Source organism: Hyperoodon ampullatus, assembly GCF_949752795.1.
Source record: "Hyperoodon ampullatus genome assembly, chromosome: 1".
Classification (NCBI taxonomy): Eukaryota; Metazoa; Chordata; class Mammalia; order Artiodactyla; family Ziphiidae; genus Hyperoodon; species Hyperoodon ampullatus.
In genome coordinates, this window is record NC_136914.1 from 203,687,135 (window position 1) to 203,705,668 (window position 18,534).

General features: G+C 52.4%; 1 protein-coding gene across 2 annotated transcripts in view; it reads left to right on the plus strand.

Moving 5' to 3' along the window:
* Positions 1–18,534, plus strand: part of NEURL1 (neuralized E3 ubiquitin protein ligase 1) — a gene marked incomplete at both ends in the record, with an annotated part of 79,898 nt that overhangs the window by 53,813 nt on the left and 7,551 nt on the right. For both annotated transcript variants that reach the window (XM_079705121.1, XM_079705122.1), the window contains 2 exons: positions 7,731–7,972; positions 8,493–8,814. In XM_079705121.1, coding sequence (XP_079561247.1) covers positions 7,731–7,972; positions 8,493–8,814 — 564 coding nt within the window. The remainder of the gene's footprint in view (positions 1–7,730; positions 7,973–8,492; positions 8,815–18,534) is intronic.

An 18,534-nucleotide genomic window follows, 5' to 3' on the forward strand; every position in this document is an offset into this window, starting at 1 on the left:
GTCTGAGTGACTCGACCTCTACCAAGGATGGCACATGCCCAGAACCATTCTGGGTGTGAAGAAAACAAGTCAGTGCATTACATATAGTGGGTGCTTCAAGGCATTTGGGCTTAATTCTGTGGAGGATCCAGAATTGAGAAAAGGCTGCTTGGGTGATGGATGCTCTCTTAGGGGCATATGGGATCCTTGGACCTGGTCTGGGGATCAGAGAGACTTCTGGGAGAAAGTGGGCTTTAAAATCAAGGTCTGAAGGAAGAGTGAGAGAAAGGCAGGTTTATAGGTGGGAAGGAGGAAGGAATGGTTCCCAGCAGAGAAAGGGGCTTAGGCCAGCCCTTGAGGCTAGAGGCAGGTGAGGGAGGTGGGCCCCTTGAGGGGGAACCCAGAGAAATTCACATCTGTGTAGTTTTACATTCATCTCTCTCACTCAGGGCCCTCCCCCACCTGCTCTCCCGCATCTCCCAAGCTTTTCTCCCAGAGGGAGCCCTGTTCAGTGACTGTGTGTAAACTAGCCCCAAGTCAGGACCACCCTGGCAATCCGGGATTAGGGTGTTTGGGATAAATTAAAATAGAAGTGTCTGGCGTCCCACTGGGCGTAAATGAACAGATCATTTCCTGTGGTGGTGGTGGTTGCTTTTATAAGAAATAATACCTTATGTTGGAATCAGGTGTTAAAGTCTGAAACATTCTTTCACACCTGTGAACTCACTGGGTTCTCACAGTGGCCTGGAGAGGTGGGCAGGGCAGCTATGATGACCCTGTTTTACAAAGAAAGAAAGTAAGGTCCAGAGAGGTGAAGCACCTTGCCCAGAGTCACATAGCAAGTCTGTGGCATGGCCAGGTTTTGAAACCGCTGTCTCCTGCCTCCAGGGCTCGTGCTCTTTGCCCTGTCCTGTCCAGAACGTGAGGTAAGCCTCCCTCATTGGAGATGCAAAGGATCATGTCAGCCCTGGTATTCAGGTCCACAGGCTCAGAACATACTGGGATCCTGAGCATAGTGGGACCTAGCTGGGTCTTGAAAGATGGGTGGGATTTGGAGAGGTGTGGGTGGGACAGGGAGAGAGGATACGCGGGGCAGGGGACATATCTTGAGCAAAGGTATAGGAGAGCACAGATTGGTGTCAATTGCAACAATAATAATAAAATTATTAGCAACTATTATTAATAATTAATAGAATTATTAATAACGATTATTATAGCAGCTACTTACTAGATTAGTTTTAAATACAGCATCTCTTTAATCCTTGCAAGAATACCAGGAAGGTCTGCCATGGTCCCTATTTTACAGATGAGGAAAATGGGGTCTCAGAGTTGGGTTTGGAGGCAGCAGGCCTGGGTTCACATCGGGGCTCTTTACTCTGGCTGGGTGGCCTTGGTGAGTAACTTCACTTCTGAGGACCTGTGTCATTGGGAGTGTAATGAAGACACTGCCTGTTAAGCCACATAGAGGTTGGTTATTGTCAATTGTCATTGCTCCCTCCCTCTCTCTTTGGCAGCCCAGCTCAACGCAGCCTGGGCACCCGGGGCTCTGCCAGGCTGGTTCTGGGGCAGAGTGTGGGTGGGAGCAGTAGGAAGGTCACTCTGGAGGCTCCATTGTATCTTGGCATCTCTGCCTGGGACCCTACCGAGAGGCAGGAATGTGGTCCGGCGCTGGCTGAGGGTCACCGGGAGGGCTGGCCAGGCTTGTGTCTGGCAGCTCATAAATGCCCAGGAGGAATGGGCTGCCGGGATGGGGTGGGGGAGCTTCCAGTGTGTCAGCAGCAGCCTCGCCTGACGGGGTGCTCCCACCGTGGCTCCCGAAACGCCTGTAAACCTGTCACTAAGGGGAGCCTCGCTGGGAGCTCTGCTGGGAGCAGATGGCAAGATTGGGGCTCTATCCAGGACCGCTGGCCACTGGGAGAGCAGTTGTGCAGCTCACAGGCCCAGCATCTTCAGGCCCTTTGCTGTGGCTGCTCCCCTGGCTGGGACTGGCCAACACCTCCTCCACACAGCCTTTCCCCACTATGCCTGCCATCTTGGGCTCCTGGGGAAAATGAGCTCTAGTGTTAGCTGCTGAGTAGGGCAAAGGACCCTGGATGTGGCTTTGGAAGATCAGGGTTCAGGTCCCAGCTCTGCCACTTAATTGCTGTGTGACCTCAGGCAAGTTGGTTAACCAGTCTGAATTGCAACTCATTCATCCATAGAATGGGGATTTTAAGGGGTCATAGTGTATGTTAAAGTATAGGGAGAAAGCCCTGCCCCCAGCTGTCCCTCTGGCCCTTGGCGTCAGAGCTATGCTCAGGATTAATTCTCATTTTGCTTTCTCTCCTTCCTCACCCAGGATCATAATACCAGCTGCGATGGAGGAGGGAGGTAGCAGAAGCAGGGACAGCAGGGGTTGGGGAGGGAGTGATCACCCTTGTCAGGGCTGCCATGTTGGATACCTGTGAGGGTTGTATTTCTTATTGTAGCCCACAAGAATGGCGCCCCCTGGAGGCATGCAGGGCAGAGCCTACATGGCTGTACATGGCGGCCCTGGCCCTTGTTCAAAGAGGAGTGATGAGGACTGGACTAGGGCCACTGGCGGTGGGGAGGACAGGAGGGTGCGGGGCCCAGGGGTGTTTATCTCAGAGGTGGGATTGGCAGGTTGGATGTGGGGTGCTCAGACTCCACTGGGGCCTGGGAACATGGTGGGGCTGGCGGGTTAGGGTCAGGAATTCAACGGGGGCCTGCTGAGCAGCAAGTGACCATGGTCCATGGGCAGGAGATGCCCAACAAGTCAGAAAGGGTTTTCACGTCGCTCCCACAGAGGTGGCTCAGTGGACAGAGACCACACTGTGGGCAGGAAGAGGCCGGCACAGGACTTAGCAGGCCCAGGAATCGGTGAAGGTGCTTTGCAGCTGCCAGAGTGCTCTCTTCAGACCCACAGGGGACAGGGAACAGCACCTCCACTTCACAGAAGTGGAAGGAACTGAAGGCTGAGAGTGGCAGGCCCGACCAGGCTTTGGGGTCTCCTGTCAGATGGTCCAGTCCTAGGATCTGCCTGTGGTGGGATGCTGGGGGCTGTGGGTCAGGGATTCCAGTCCCCCTCTCCTCCCTTCTTCATAAAGACCTGGTTTGTTAGTCATCGTTGCTGCTTTTGAGGTATAATTTATGGACACTAACACTCACCCTTTTCAAGTGTATATTTTGGTGAGTTTTGATAAATGTATAATTTGTATAACCACTACCACGATTACGGTATAGAACATTTCTGTCGCCATAAAAACATCTCTGTGTTGCTTTCCTCTTCCCCAAACTCCGATACCCACTGATCTTTCTATGTCTGCACTTCTGCCTTTTCCAGACTGTCATACAAATGGAATCAGACTGTATGTAGCCTTTCGCGTCTGGCTTCCTTCACTTAACATGCTTTTGAGGTTCCTTCTTGTTGTGTCATAGTTCTGTTCATTTTTATTGCAGAGTAGTATTGATTGTGTGGCGGTACCATGTTTTATTTATCCATTCGTCAGTTGGAGGGCATTTGAGTTGTTTCCAGTTTTGGGTTATTATGGATAAAGTTGCTGTCCATTTGCGTACAGGTCATTGTACAGATGTCTTCATTTCTCTTGGGTAAGTGCCCACGAGTGTGATTGCTGGGTCATATGGTAGGTGTTTAACTTATAAGAAACTGCCAAGCCATTTTCCACATTGGCTGCACCATTCTGCATCCTATCAGTGATGGATGAGGGCCCTGTATGAAAACACGGTTTGCATTTCCTTGTCTGGCGGCATACACACATGTATTGTGGAGGCAACATAATAGAATGCCAGGTATCCCCCTGTGTGCTACATGAGATGATTTTAGGTGGGGCATGGATGAATATGTTTTTCATGTTTTATCAGTTATGACCATATTTAAAAGTGCATTTAAAAAATGTATCCAGGGCTTCCCTGGTGGCGCAGTGGTTGAGAGTCCGCCTGCCGATGCAGGGGACACAGGTTCGTGCCCCGGTCCGGGAAGATCCCACATGCCGTGGAGCGGCTGGGCCCGTGAGCCATGGCCGCTGAGCCTGTGCGTCCGGAGCCTGTGCTCCGCAACGGGAGAGGCCACGGCAGTGAGAGGCCCGTGTACCGCAAAAAAAAAAAAAAAAAAAATGTATCCAAACCCATGCTTTCTTGGCTATTAATGCTGAATAGCTAAGACCCTGGCCCTGCAGTCAGATTGCCTGGGTTTGGCTCCGAAAGCCCCTTCCTGCTGGCTGTGTGACCTTGGGCAAGCCACTCAATCTCTCTGAGGCCGATTCATCATCAGGTAAATGGGCTTATACTGTCCCTCCTACCTCATCAGTTTGCTGTGAGGGTGAAACCAGTAAGTATATGTAAAACTCTCAGTTCAGAGCCTGGCACGGGTTAGCACTTGATGAATGGCTGCCATTATTATTAGATGTATGGCCCATATGTAGTAGATGTGTGTTCTGTGTGTACTGCCTTGTGCATCCATGTGTATATGAGTACATGTGTGTGCACACACTACATGTGTAAATGTGCGATTCCTGGTCTAATAGGTAAGGGCAGGAATAAGTCTCTTTCCCTCCTCTGTCTCCTGGGTTCTGGGTTACCCTCACATGCTCACAGGTGTACGTGTGTACCCGTGAGCGTGCCTTTTTCCGAGGTCACTTGTCTGGGTGCACACTGTACCCCCAGGGATCAAGGCTCCCCCATTCCCATTCTCCATCTGTTCGGCTGGCAGCCAGGGAGGCTGGGCCTGTGCTGCACTTGCCCACGCAGTACCCTCCCTGTGGGTGGGAGGCCCTGGGAAATGGTCCTTCCAGGGCCTGGGTCTCTGGTCCCTGGGTCTCTTCACCATATTTGCCCCGAACCAGTGTTTCCTGGATCTTTATCCAGGGCCCCAGGATCCCAACTGGGATAGGCAGGAAGGAGAGGAAGTGTTTTGAAGGAGGTTGAGACCCTGCAGTTTGTCCATGGATTCTGAGCGGAGGCTGCAGCGGGGGCCCCATAGGAGAGGCTCTCATCAGCTGCTGGGCTCAGCAGGTTTAAAAACTGCTTTATTGAAAGATAATTGACACACAGTAAACCACAGGTGTTTAAGGTGTATGACTGGATAGGTTTTGACATATGCACATAACAATGAAGCCATCACCACAATCAAGATGGTGAACACATCTGTCACCTCTCACTCCAAGTATTCCCTCCTGCCCCCCACCATCCCCAGGTGTCCACCAGTCTGCTTATTATCACTCTAGCTTAGTTTCTGTTTTATAGAATTGGTACCAGTGGGACAGGGTGGAAGGAGAGGAAGGGTTTTGAAAGGGGTGGAGGCCCTGCAGTTGCTCTGTGGACTGTGTCTGCATTTTTTAAAAAAAACTGGCTTCGCTCAGTGTGATGATTTTGTAATTCATCCGTGTTGCTGCTACTGTCAGTCGTTCATTCCTTTTTCACTGCTGAGTAGTATTCTGCTGTATAGACGTGCCACATTTGTTATCCATTCACCCAGCAGGTATTTCTTCTTTTATGCTTTCATTTCTGCGTATGTACACAGCCCTAAACAGTGTGTGATGTTACCTTTCACCAGCAGTATTTTCTGAAAGCAAGAGGCAAGCTCTTTCTGAGACTGGCCTGAGCCCAGTGGGTACCTCTTCTAGGTGGGGCACCTATATCCAGTGCCACACTTTGCTCTCACCTCAACTGTCCTCTTCCGTGGAATGATCTCCCCTGCTCTGTGCTATTCAGGGGTCACTTAGCTTCTTCGGGTGGCCTTCCCAGACTGTCTGGATCTCCTCTGAGCAATTCCAGCCTTCACTGCTTGGTGGCTTTCAAAGACCTTGAGCACCATTCTTGGTTCCTTAGTGAGAGCAAGGTGAGCTCCGCCTTGTGCCGCCTTCAACTCGTGGGCCTGGCATGCAGGAAGCAACTCCAGAGAGGCCAGGAGGCTGATGCTCAGGGTATCTGGCTGGCTCTGGACTGTGGATGCTGGTGTCTGGGGCCCTTTGGGAAGGAGGAAGCAAAGATGCAAAGTGATGCAAACCGGTGCAAATACTGGACCAAAGCCTGGCCTTCCCACCTCCTGGGATTCTCCCCTACTTCTCTCCTCTCTGCCTGTCTTCCAGCCCCTTCCTGGAAACCCCTCCCCTCTCTTTAGGGAGGGGAAGGCCTCTAGGGTAACCAGGCTTTCTGTATTATTAAATTCTTGTCTTGGAGGGACCAAAATTTGAAACATCCCAGGTGGCCTCAGTCACATTCTGTGGCTTTCTACTTCCCCACCCCATCTTCCCCATCCTCTGTGTCTCTTCTCAAGATGACCAGATGGGCAGGAGCTGCCCTTCCTGATGGATGAGACACAGATCTTGGGGAAGAAATGAACCCCCCACCCCGAGCCCCCAGCTGCCAAGGCTGTGCATTAATGCTACCAATGCTGCTGATACATGGCTTAGAGTCACGGAGTGGAGGCCACTTATTGTGCCAGAGAGGGTAAGTGACTTCCCCAAGGTCACATGGCCGGTTAGTGACAGACACAAGCCACCTGGCACCACATCCCATGTTCTTTCCTCTCTCTGCCCTGTCTCCTGGATACCAACCTCACATGTTTGTAAAGTGCCTTATGAACCAAGCCCTGTTTATGGAAGAAAGCACAGTGCCTCCCTGGCTAGGGGTTCTTGAAGCAGATCCAAGTTCCTAGAAAGCCTGGGCGAAAAGGCCTGCCTGTGTCCAAGATGCTGTGGTCATGGGCAGTGTAAAGCAGGAAGGCAGCCTGGGGAGGAGGGAGGAGGGAGGAGGGAGGAGGAGGTGGCCCCGGAGGAGGGAGGAGAGAGATGGGCATGCTCCTGGGGCTGACGCTGCAGAGGCTGCCTCACCCACCTTCCCGGTCTCCAATGCCAGCCCCATGGTCATGTGTTCACTGCAGCCCAGCCTTGTCAGTCCAGCTCCAAAGCTTTCTCCTCCTCCTCCCCTCCTCCAGGAGGCCTTCCTGGGAAGTGACCTACCTTTTGGTGCATATTACTGTCTGCCATTTGTATTGCAGTTTCTGCCCCTATCTTATCTCCCTTCCTGGACTGTTGGCTGCTTGAGGACAGGATCCATGTATGTTTCATGCCTTATCTTCAGTGCCTAGCACAGGGCTTGGTATTCAGTAGATACATAATGAATATTTGTTGAGTAAAATAAATGGTGGTGGTAGTGAGTGACAGTGAATGGTGTTGGATGTTGGTTGTAAATGGTGGCTTATCACATGCTAGAGGGCGGAAAGTAAATGGTGGTAAATACTGGTGAGGAGCAGTAGATGGTAGTAGTAGTTGTTGTTGTTGTTGGTCTGTGACAGATGGGGGTAGATGGTGGTGGTGGGAGGTGACGGGTGAAGGGTGGGGTGGACGGTGGTGGGAGGTGATGAGTGAAGGGTGGGGGGTGACGGGTGAAGGGTGGGAGTAGATGGTGGTGGGAGGTGAAGGGTGGGGGCAGATGGTAGGAGGTGACGGGTGAAGGGTGGGGGCAGATGGTGGGAGGTGACAGGTGAAGGGTGGGGGCAGATGGCGGTGGGTAACAAATGGTGGTAGGTGGTGAAGTGGGAAATAGCAGTAGGTAGTAGCAGGAGAAGGAAAGTGGCAAAAAGTGGCAGTGGTGCTAAGGGGCAATGATGGTGGAAATCCTGGGCAGTGGTGACTTCTGCTTATGCCCCAGCCCTCTGCCCTTCCCTAGGGGAAGTTGGTCCAGCTCTTGGACTGTCAAATTCTCTGACGCTGTGGCTTGTTCCTTTGCAGACTCCATCGGGGGCCCCTTCCCTGTCACCTCTCACCGATGCCACCACAAGCAGAAGTACTGCCCGCCGGTGCTGCCTGGCGGGGGGCTCCCGGCCACGCCACTGCTCTTCCACCCACATACCAAGGGCTCCCAGATCCTCATGGACCTCAGCCACAAGGCCGTCAAGAGGCAGGCCAGCTTCTGCAATGCCATCACCTTCAGTAACCGCCCGGTCCTCATCTATGAGCAAGTCAGGCTGAAGGTGGGACCTCCCTCCCTGTTCCCGTCACTGCGTCCCCCTGGGGCCTCTGGACTTTCCTGCCAGGCACCGCCTTCTGCTAACGGCCATCACTACCCCTTGCCCCTTCTCTTTCCTCCCTACCGCACTTCTACCCATCTTCATCCCTCCTCTTTCTCTCCCCTTCTCTTTCCTCCCTACCGCACTTCTACCCATCTTCATCCCTCCTCTTTCTCTCCCCTCCTCCTTACTCCTTTCTCAACCTTCCCTGCGTGACAGAGAAGGAACCGGAGAGGGGAGTGGCCATGGGGAGGTGATGGGAGGTGATGGTGGGAGGTGAGAACTAGCTCTCACTCGACTGGTGGGGGCTCCTGGGGGAGGGAGAGGAGCCCAAATAGCGGGTGAGCTGGGCGGTGTGACTCCCCATAGGAGTCTGTCTGGGGGTGGTCTTCAGAGAAGGGCACAGCCCCTTCCCCTTGGGCTCACTGACGGTGGGGGAGAGGCTGGGCTGCGGGCTGTCTGAGGCCAATCCCCTGCCGCCCAGATCACCAAGAAGCAGTGCTGCTGGAGCGGGGCGCTGCGGCTAGGCTTCACGAGCAAGGACCCATCCCGTATCCACCCTGACTCACTGCCCAAGTACGCCTGCCCCGACCTGGTGTCCCAGAGCGGCTTCTGGGCCAAGGCGCTGCCCGAGGAGTTTGCCAACGAGGGCAACATCATCGCCTTCTGGGTGGACAAGAAGGGCCGTGTTTTCTACCGCATCAACGACTCGGCCACCATGCTCTTCTTCAATGGGGTCCGCACAGCCGACCCGCTCTGGGCCCTGGTGGACGTCTACGGCCTCACGCGGGGCGTCCAGCTACTTGGTGAGTGCCTACTCCCTCTGGCCCCTTAGGTGCAGGGCACACTTCTGGTGCTGTGGTCTGACTCGACTTGGTTCTATCAGGCATGGGGCTCCCTCCCCCACTGGTAGCAGCCCTGGGGCTGAGTGGGCACTGGGACAGCTCTGGGAGCCTTGATGTGAACTGCAGAGCATCCCTTCTTCCAGGCCCACAGCTGTGGCAAGTGGAGCCTGGCAAGATTTCTGCCCTCTGTGGTCCCTCAGGTTGTGCCTTTGAGCAGTGTGCGACCTTCATGATCATGTGTGGCAGCCTCAAAGAACCCCTCACCCCCAGGAAGTAATTAATGTTAATCATCATAACTATAGTTTACAGAGCATTTACTGTGTGCCAGGCACTTTGTTATTGCCGTTCTCGTAGCAACCCTGGGAGGCAGACTCCCTCACTGGGCCCGTGGAAGTGAGCCTCAAGCTCAAAGAAGTTGTCATTGGCCCTAGGAGGCGCTGCAAGGCTCAGCCCCAGGTGAGCCCTGGCCCCTGGGCTCTGCAGCCTTCCAGGAGGTCCAACCCCACCTTAGTCCTTTTTGCAGGGATATGGGTGAAAGGGGTAGGAGGGGACAGCAGAAGGCACGAGGGGGGCTAAGACTCTTCTGGCTGCTTCTGGGCCCCCAGTGTGAGTAAGTCTACTACAGGGGAGTGAGAGGGCAGACATCCTGTGGGAGGTGAGGAGGAGGGGCATTAGAAAGTATTCTAGGGCTGCTAAAGTACCAGGCTTCCTGGCAAGGGCACACACAGACCCTAAAATGCCAGGGCTGGAAGGGGCCTCAGAGTCTCAGACTTCCTTGGGTCTCACAGCGAGTTGGTGGCTGAGGTGGGGCTGGAATCCAGGTCACCTGACTCCCAGTCCAGGAATCCCACTTTGTTGCACTTGAGCATGTGTAGGCAAGTGTGTCTGCATGTGTCTGTGCACACATAGACTGGGCACAGGTCAACCCATTGGCAAATTGGCTGTGTCTCCAGGAGGATCCTGGATGAACCTCAGCTTTTCCATCTGTAAAATGGGTTGGTAGGAAAATTAAATCCAACTAAAGAGGCTACGAGTAAAGTGCCCGGCATAGTCCTGGGTACCAAGTCGATGCTCAAGCCAATGCTTGCTCTTCCCATCTCCCATCCCTGCCCCATGTCCCTGCAGAGAAAACTGCCATGGAGGTGGTGGAAAAACGTTTTTTCTTTTTGTCCTTTCTGACTTCAGAGCCTAGAAACAGTGAAGCTCTTTTTTTTTTTCAAAACACTTTTATTTGAGTAAACAGATAGTTAAAAAGAAAAAAGCCTGTGAAAGTAAAAACAAAGAAATGAGTAATCGTTAGAAGTCTTTCTGTGTGAAGGAGGGATCCATGTCTTACCCAGCTAGTTTCCTCTCCAGGGTGGAATCTTGTGCCTGGTGTGTACAGGACCCTGAGGAATATTTGCAGGGTGGGTAGGGGAGAGTGGTGGGATGGATGGATGACTTGTTAGATGAAGGAAAGGGTTGGGGGCGTGGCCGAGGTAGACCCAGCCCCGCTCACAGGCAGCCCCAGGCTCACTGGGAGACAAAGCAAACCCTCCAGAACAATCAGGGCATAACCCAAGAGACAACAGTAAATCTCTGAACACTGTGGTCATAGGATCTCATCCATTTGCCAAGATGGTTTCCATCCAGTTATCTCATTTAACCTGTCAGCAGCTGGCCCTATTGGGAGTGATTATTATCCCCATTTGTCAGGGAGAAAATTGAGGCCCATGGAAGGCCTGTCCTGTCCGTGTATGGGTGTGGCAGAGCTGGGACTTGAACTGGGTGTTCTGATGCCAAAAGTAGTACCTTGGCATTACCTGCCCGCTCCCCATCTGTCCCCCTCCGCAGCCGCCGCGGTGGGTTTAAGCAGGAAGTCAGAGGAGGCTGAAGTCAGTGTGGGAGGATGGAGTCTAGGAAGGCTTCTTGGTGGAGGAGGCTTAGACTGGGCCTACAAGTTCCAGGAGGGTTGGGATGGGGGTGAGGATGAAGGGGACATACTGGGTGAGATGGGACTTCCAAATCTCAGGGGCTGAGGGAGGGGCTTGGAGAGTAATCTTGAAGGGCCCCACCCTGGGGCAGAGCCCAGGCACTGACCTGGCCCAGCCTCTTTGACTATAAATGGGTTTTCACGCAGTATTTTCAGTTGCAGTTGGATTTCCTGTCAGCCTCCTCTCTGTATACCCAATAAGGCCAAGGCCCCAGCTGATTCCCATCACAGCTGTAAATCACCATAATCCCTGGGCATTTTAAAACACTGATTATGGCCCCTAAAATGAATTAGCAGATTAAAATAGCTCCTCGATTTGCTCTTCCTAAATTAATTTTTTTTGTGAAGAAAGGAGAGACCCACCCAAGTTATCTTCGGAGGTGGGCCCGCTGCACTATGCCCTCATTCTGTGCCCCTGCCCCCGGGACACACCTGCTGCCCTGTGGAGTCTCGGGGCCCATTTCCCTCCCTCTCCTCCCCACTTCTCATCTCCCCTCTCTCCTCACCTGCCACGTCACTGCACCTGTGTCTTTCTGGGCCTCTCTCTCTCTCTCTCTCTCTCCCTCCACCCAGATCCCGCCGGCTCCTCTGCTTTCCCTCGTCTTCCTCCTCAGCTGAGTTTCTCCTCTGAAGAAGTCACTCTCTGTCTCGGGGGCTCTGAGGATGGGCCTGTCTTTCCTTGGGTGATTGTCCCCCAAAACCGTGGCTCATCTTTAGAGATTACCTGCCAGGGGATTACCTGCCAGAGGCCTGCTCCCTCCCCTCTTGCCTCCACCTGGAACCTGTGGCCAAAGCCCTCCAAGCTCCTCAGCCCAGAGACATCCTGGGCTCCCTGACACATAGTAGGTCCACAAGTCAGGCCATGGACAGATTGGCCGTCTTCCCGCCACAGAGTGGAGGTAGGGGCTGGTGTCTCTCCCTGATGGACACCTCCAGGTGGGGTCCCCATCCCCACCCCCCGCTGCCCTAACCATCACCTAGGCCCCCTGATGCCCATGCCATGGCCCCAGCAGACCTGCTTCAGGCCTTCCAGGCTCCCTGTTACGCTGGAGTTCACAGCAGATCACCCTCTTCCCTCTGGGTACCCTGGCCCAAGCCCAGGCTGGTATCTGGAAGAATAACAGCTTCCTACCTCCAGGAAGAAGGACCTGCCAGCAACTAAATAAATACAAGTTTTATGGGGTGATTAGTACTTGGAGAGATAAGTTCCTATCCCAGTTTTCAAGGTCTCCCTCCTCCTCTCAGAAGTGTTGGTTCAGGAAGAGCAGCTGTGGATCCTGGCAGAAAGCTGGTGAGCCAGGAATCCACTTGTAGGGTGTTCCTGCGCACCCCGCTGTGCCCACCACAGCCTAGGTGCTGTGCGGGGGTCGGAGGAGACACTAGAATTGGAAACCCAGCCCCTCTCCTTAAAGAGTGTTTATGTTGGGGGACATGCCATATGACTGCTCTGAGGTGACCTAAATCCAACACTGCAAAAAAGTGTGGCTGAAGAATAAAACTGGCGGGGGGTGGGGGGTGGTGTGCAGCTGGGGAGCAGTCCAGAAGGACTTCCTGTAGGAGATGAGTTTCAAGTCAGAAACCAGGGCAGGTGAAAAGAATGGACCGGTTGAGGAGGAACAATTTAGGCCAGACAGGAGGGGTGTGCGTTGGCACAGAGGTGGGGAATTGGCGGTCAGTTGGGGAGCAGATCCTTCAGGGGACGGGCTGAAGTGGGAAGATAGTGGATGACTTGTGGAGAGCAGGGGTGTGCCGGTGTGGGTATGCTCATGCATCACAGAGGAGAGAGCCAAGAGAGTAGAAAGTTTCCAGCAGCTTCTTGCTGTCAAGTTTTTCAGTAAGAGGAAGTGTGGCCCAGAGATGAGGAGGGGCCTACCCAAGTTCTCCCAACTAGTCAGAAGCCAGGCTGGGCCTGGCATTCAGACCTCCCAGCTGACGTGGGCACAAGGTCAGTGTGAGAAGACTTACTGCCACATCAAGATGTCTGTGGCTGAGCCCAGGAGGGTGTTAGGAGGCCATTAGGGGGGCTCCCAAGGACTCATGGTGTCATCCTAGGTCTTGGTAAAAGACCCCACCTGCCTACTGAGGAGAAGGATGCACAGAGACTCTCAGGGTAGCTTTCTGGGGGCCAGGCTGCTGCTGCACCAGTTTCTGGGGTGGTGGGCCAGCCTGGCTGCTCAGCATTGAGAGGCCTGGGCCTCTCCGTAGATAAGGCCTGGGGTCAGGCCTCTGTCCCGGGTGTGCCTCAGCTTGTGGTACAGAGCGTGAGGCATCCTGGCCGGCTGAGGACCACACTGCCATCTGGGGCTTCCGCTTCCCAGGCTAAACCAATATTTACCTTCAGCTGTGGCTGCCAGGGGCTGAGAGGCAAATATTGGCTTAAGGAGCCTGAGCCAGGCTCTTGGGATGGAGAAAAAGCTGAAGATGCTGATAGTGATTTCTTCCTTTTTGATGGTTTTCATTTCTTTCTTTTTTATTTATTTATTTATTTATTTATTTATTTTTGGCTGCATTGGGTCTTCATTGCTGTGCGCAGGCTTTCTCTAGTTGCGGCAAGTGGGGGCTACTCTTTGTTGCGGTGCGTGGGCTTCTCATTGCGGTGGCTTCTCTTGTTGCGGAGCACGGGCTCTAGGCGCGTGGGCTTCAGTAGTTGTGGTTTGCGGGCTCTAGAGCGCAGGCTCAGTAGTTGTGGTTCGCGGGCTCTAGAGTGCAGGCTCAATAGCTATGACATGTGGGCTCTAGAGCGCAGGCTCAGGAGTTGTGGCTCACAGGCTTAGTTGCTCTGCAGCATGTGGGATCTTCCCGGACCAGGGCTCGAACCCGTGTCCCCTGCATTGGCAGGCAGATTCTTAACCACTGCACCACCAGGGAAGCCTTTCCTTTCTTCTTAGTTAAAAAAAAAAATCTTGCTGTTCTTTCTGCTTCGGAGACTCTTCCAGGTGCTTCTTTTTTTCTCACCTCAAATTCTGCCACTTATGTCAAGGCCCAGTACCAAACCCTCCCCTCCACCAGGGAGCCTTCCCTGACTTACCGTGTTCTTCGTGAGCCTTCCTCTTCCTGAAGCGAGTGGAGGTCTAAGCAGTATCAGCAGTTCTGCATCATATATTGTCCTCTTTAAGAATACAGTAGAAATCCTTTTTGTCTATATTATAAAGTAAGTTATTACTGTACCTATTTTGCAGATAAGGAAACAGAGGCTCAGAGAGGTCTGATAACTTGTCCATGGTCACACAGCTTGGTGGAGCTGGGACTTGAGCCCAGGAGTGTGGGCTACATTAATTCCCAGCTTCTCTAAATATGAGTCTCTCTGGTCTCCCTATTATGTCTAGATACCCCCTCAAGGGTGGGGATTTTGGGCCCCTTATGTCTTCCAGAATAGAGCTTGTGAGAGCTCCAGGCATCAGGGATCAGCCATATGTGTTGGGCACAGATAGGCCACCAGGGCCCTGGCAGAGTCAAAGAGGGGCAGTGGGTGACCAGCGTCCTGTTTCAGTGGTGAGGGTAGGTCTGCCTGCCTTGTAGTTCCCTGAAGGCTCTTGAGGGCTTTGTTTGATTCTGTTGTTCACAGTGTGCTCTAGTTTTCTACCAGAATGAATATATATAAAGTGCAACCATATATAATTGCCAATATTTGACTGTTTGTAATGTCCAGAAATGGCAATTTTATGTGTTTCCATCTAGTATCTCTTTGGCCCAAGATGTAGTTCTGGGGACCTTGGAGAGATCTGGTGGCCCAGAGTGGGGTGTGTGTAGGGGAGGAGCTGGGGCCTTGTAGTATTGGGGACAAAGCTGTCATTTTCAGAAGCAGGAGACCTGACTGAATCGACTCCACTTGGCCATTCACTAGCTTTGGGCAAGTCTCTCAGCGTCTCTATGCCTCAACCGCCTTGTCTGTTATTTGGACATAATTATACATGCACCATGTACCTCACAGATATTCTGTGAGGCTCACATATGTAAAAGTGTTTATACAAATGGGAAGGGCTGTCTTTTTCGGTTAAAAAGGAATATCTAGAAACACCACCAAAATAGACAGTCCCCTGCCAGTCCTCTCATTGGAAGAGGGAGCCTTAAAACCAAGTCCCTGTGTCCGGATGAAAGTCAAACCATGCGATCTAAACTGTTTCTTGGAACAAGATCTGTGGTTCTCCAGCTGGGTTCCTTGGAGCGCTGGGATTCCACAGAGGCATCTCTGAGGCAGCTGAGTGGCAGGGCTCTGTGGCCACCTCTTAGACTTTAAGCAGTTTTCCGTTCCATTGGATGAATGGTTCCACTGCTTGAAAAAAAAGTTTGAGAACCACCAGACCAGATGATTCTGAGAATCTATACATCTAAGATCCTGTGGCTTGAAGATTCTATAAACCTGAGAGTCTATGACTCTGAGTGATTCTGGGACATTCTGTCCTGCCCTCTGCAAGTCTCAGAAAGTGTGTTTGTTTCTCCTTGCTTTCCCGTGGTTGGGTTTACATGGAGAGTGTGGAGGTGGTGTGGGCTCAGGGCACTGCCCAGAAGGGTGGAGAAACCCCTCGCCCATCCAAGCCATGTACCCGTCCTCCTGGCTCCTTCTCCTGCTCCACGCCAGCTGCGGACCGGCAGGAGGATGTTTATGGACACAGTAAATGGGTTGGCGCGCCTTCCAAACAGGGGCCAGCAGAGATCTGCCAGCCGGCTGGGCGGCTGCAGGCTGACCCGTGGTTAAAGATTATCCAGCGCTGCGGATGCGCGAATCTAAACAAACAAGACTTGGGCTGACGGCAGGCCCTGCTTCAAAGGAGCCTCTGCCCCAGTTCCCAGGCCCTGCCTTGGTTACCCCGCACTGGCCGGCAACGTGTGAAGGACTGAGTGGGTCTCTGGGCGGGAGCTGGCCCTGGTGTCCTCCACCTGGCGCCTCTTCCTCCACTCCTTTCCTTTCTCTTCACTGGTTTTGCTCAGACTGTTCTCCCCAGGCATTTGCTAATGCAGTTTTCCCACCTGAGTGACTCTCACTTCTGTCAATCCAGACCCTCTTGTCCTTCAGGGCCTGGGTCAAATCTTGTTTTTCCTGAGATACCGTCTCTGAACAACTGTGACTGTTAGAAAAACTTTCCTTGCATGGATCCAAGTGTCCTGTACCCACTCCTTGGGGCCCCCTCTGAGCCTTCTCTTCTTTAGGATAAATCTTCCTTTTAGGATAATGCTGTCCAACTGAGGCTAAGAACTTCTGTTTCAGAGAGAGTCAAAGTAGAGGACAGATGGTCTTGAGAAGTGGTGAGCTTCCTGTCCCCAGGGGCATTCTAGCCAAGGCTGGGTGAGAACTTGGCAGAGATAAACAGACTTCCTCATTCTCCTCTGAGGTCCTGTCTTACCCGAGGCACTAAGAATTTTGTAACAAAATTGTACTCAAATATTTTCATGCCTCCAAGCTTCAAAGCTCCCAAGGGCTACGGGCTCTCCAGGGCCCAGGTCCTGGCTCTCCCTCTCCTTAACCCCTGCCCAGGGCTGGGCACACAGGGGGTCAATGAGTGGGTGCCCTGAGTGCCACCCTGAGGGGAGGAAACCCTGGCCCAGGCCTCCCTGCCCTTTGCAGGGCCTGGCTCTTTCTGCCCGGGCCCAGGGCATCTGCAGAGCCAGCGCCAGGCACCAGATTAGGCAGGGGCTGAAGACTGACAAGTTCTCTCCTGAAAGATGGGACACGAGAGGGGAGCCAGCTTTGCAGCTTCTCCCGTGGCCCTGTGCCACCCCTCCCCTATCACAAACACCTCCAAGTGGGCAGCTGTGTGTCCCAGGCACGGATTAAATAACTTGTTGCATCAAACGTGGGGCCACCCCACTGCTTGGGGGTCACAGGCTGGCCCTCAGGGTTTTCCAAGCTGTACCCCAGGGTGCAGTCCTGGGCTGAGGTTCAGCCCATGGTTGTTCTCCCCTGGCTTCGGGGGCCCGGACCCTTCCCTGACCTCCAGCTTGATGTGGCCTCACATCAAGGTGATGTGACCTTTGCCGTCCCCTCTGTGGAGGGTGCTGTGACCAGTTCCTCCATCTCAGGTTTCATCTATTTCAGGGCCCCGGGCAGCCGGGCACACTGATGGGATGGTTATTTTGGAGCTTGCTGGTGGCCTGCAGCTGCTCCTGACCCCGAGGGGTGGAGGGGATGGGAGAGAAGACATACTTGGGCTGGGCACTGGCCCCAGATATTCCATTTTTAGCTGTTTCCCAGCATCTCCTGTACCTCCTCTCCTAACTCCTGTGATATTTCAACAAAGGCCAAAAGGACCTCTTTCCTACCCCTTCCCCTCTCTCTCTCTCTTTGCCCACTGTTTCTCCTTCTTTCGTTTCTAATCACCATTTGTAGCTTCTCCTTCCTGGTCTTTAGTCAGTAATGTCATTCAATGATTTTGTCCTGGGTGCTTATCATGACTGATGCAAAGTCCTAGGTTCAAAAAGTTAGTTGTCTGAGTGCAGGTGGACCTGACTTTGGTTGATAAACTCAACCTGAGCAAATGGTAATAACTGAAGTTATCAAGTACCCAGGTGCCAGGGGCTTCTCAATCTACCTCTGATCCCTGCGACAACATCGCAAAGCAGGTAGTAGTACCCCTGTTCTCATGGTGAGTGATCGGGGGCTGGAGGACAGTTGCTTACCCACAGGCCACCAGCCAAGTGCTGGATCAGACATTTAAACCCAAAGCCCATGCATATTCTTCTGAACCATGTAGCATGAAAACAATAACAGTGGCTCATATTAACCTCATGATTATTATGTGCCAGGTACTCTACTAGGTGCCCTAGGTACTGTATTCCACCTTGTCTTCTCAGCATCCCTTCCGAGGGGAGTATTAGAGTCCATATTTTATACCAATAAGTAAATGCTGATTTCACTGCTAAAGAAGAGAGGCCCAGAGGGGTTAAGCTATTTGCCCAAGGTCATACGGCCAGGAAATGGCAGAGCTAGGATTTGAACCCAAGCTGATGACTTCAGCGTCCTTGCACTTAACTATGCTCCTGTCTTGCCTACCAGTATATGGATTTTGTTAACCAAAAAACCTAAAATACTTTTAGGTTGCATTATGAGAAGTATAGTGTACTTATCAGGGGAGGTGTGATGGCCGCATTGTGCCTTGAGCTGGTCAGGGCACATCTGGAATACTGAGTCTGGTTGTGTTCATTGTCTAAGAGGTGGGAAGGTGTGTGGGGAGTCTGAGTATTCCCTGAGGAAAGCGGTCCTCAGTGTGGGGCTGAGAGGCAGCCCCAGAGGTAGTAGGTATAAATACAGGGAGATCATGACTGAGTGAGCCCTAGAAAGTAAACTGTATAAAAAGCAACACGTGATAGGTGTGTGTTTATATGTACAGATTTGTGTGGAGTGATTGTTTTATTTAGGTTGATACGCAGGCTACTCATTTTCATTATCTAGCAATTTTGTATAAAAATAGCAAGTAATTTGTAAACGCTGCCAGAATATTTTCTAGCTGGTTTGTAATTTTTTAAGAGTTATTTTGTTTGTGTTTGTTGTCATGGTGGCGGTTCTTGTGTTGATCTTTATTGTAAGTGTAGATCTGTAAATTCAACTGCAGTATTTAAAGCTTCAGCATGACACCTTGTGTGTATGAGAGGAGGGATTTGAAGGAAGATGCCTTGAAGAGAGAGTTGGGTGGCAGTTGTCAGTTGTGGGAATTTCTTTTCCTATGGGGTATGTGATTTTGTCAAAAGGAAGTATTTCTCCCAAAATTGGGAGT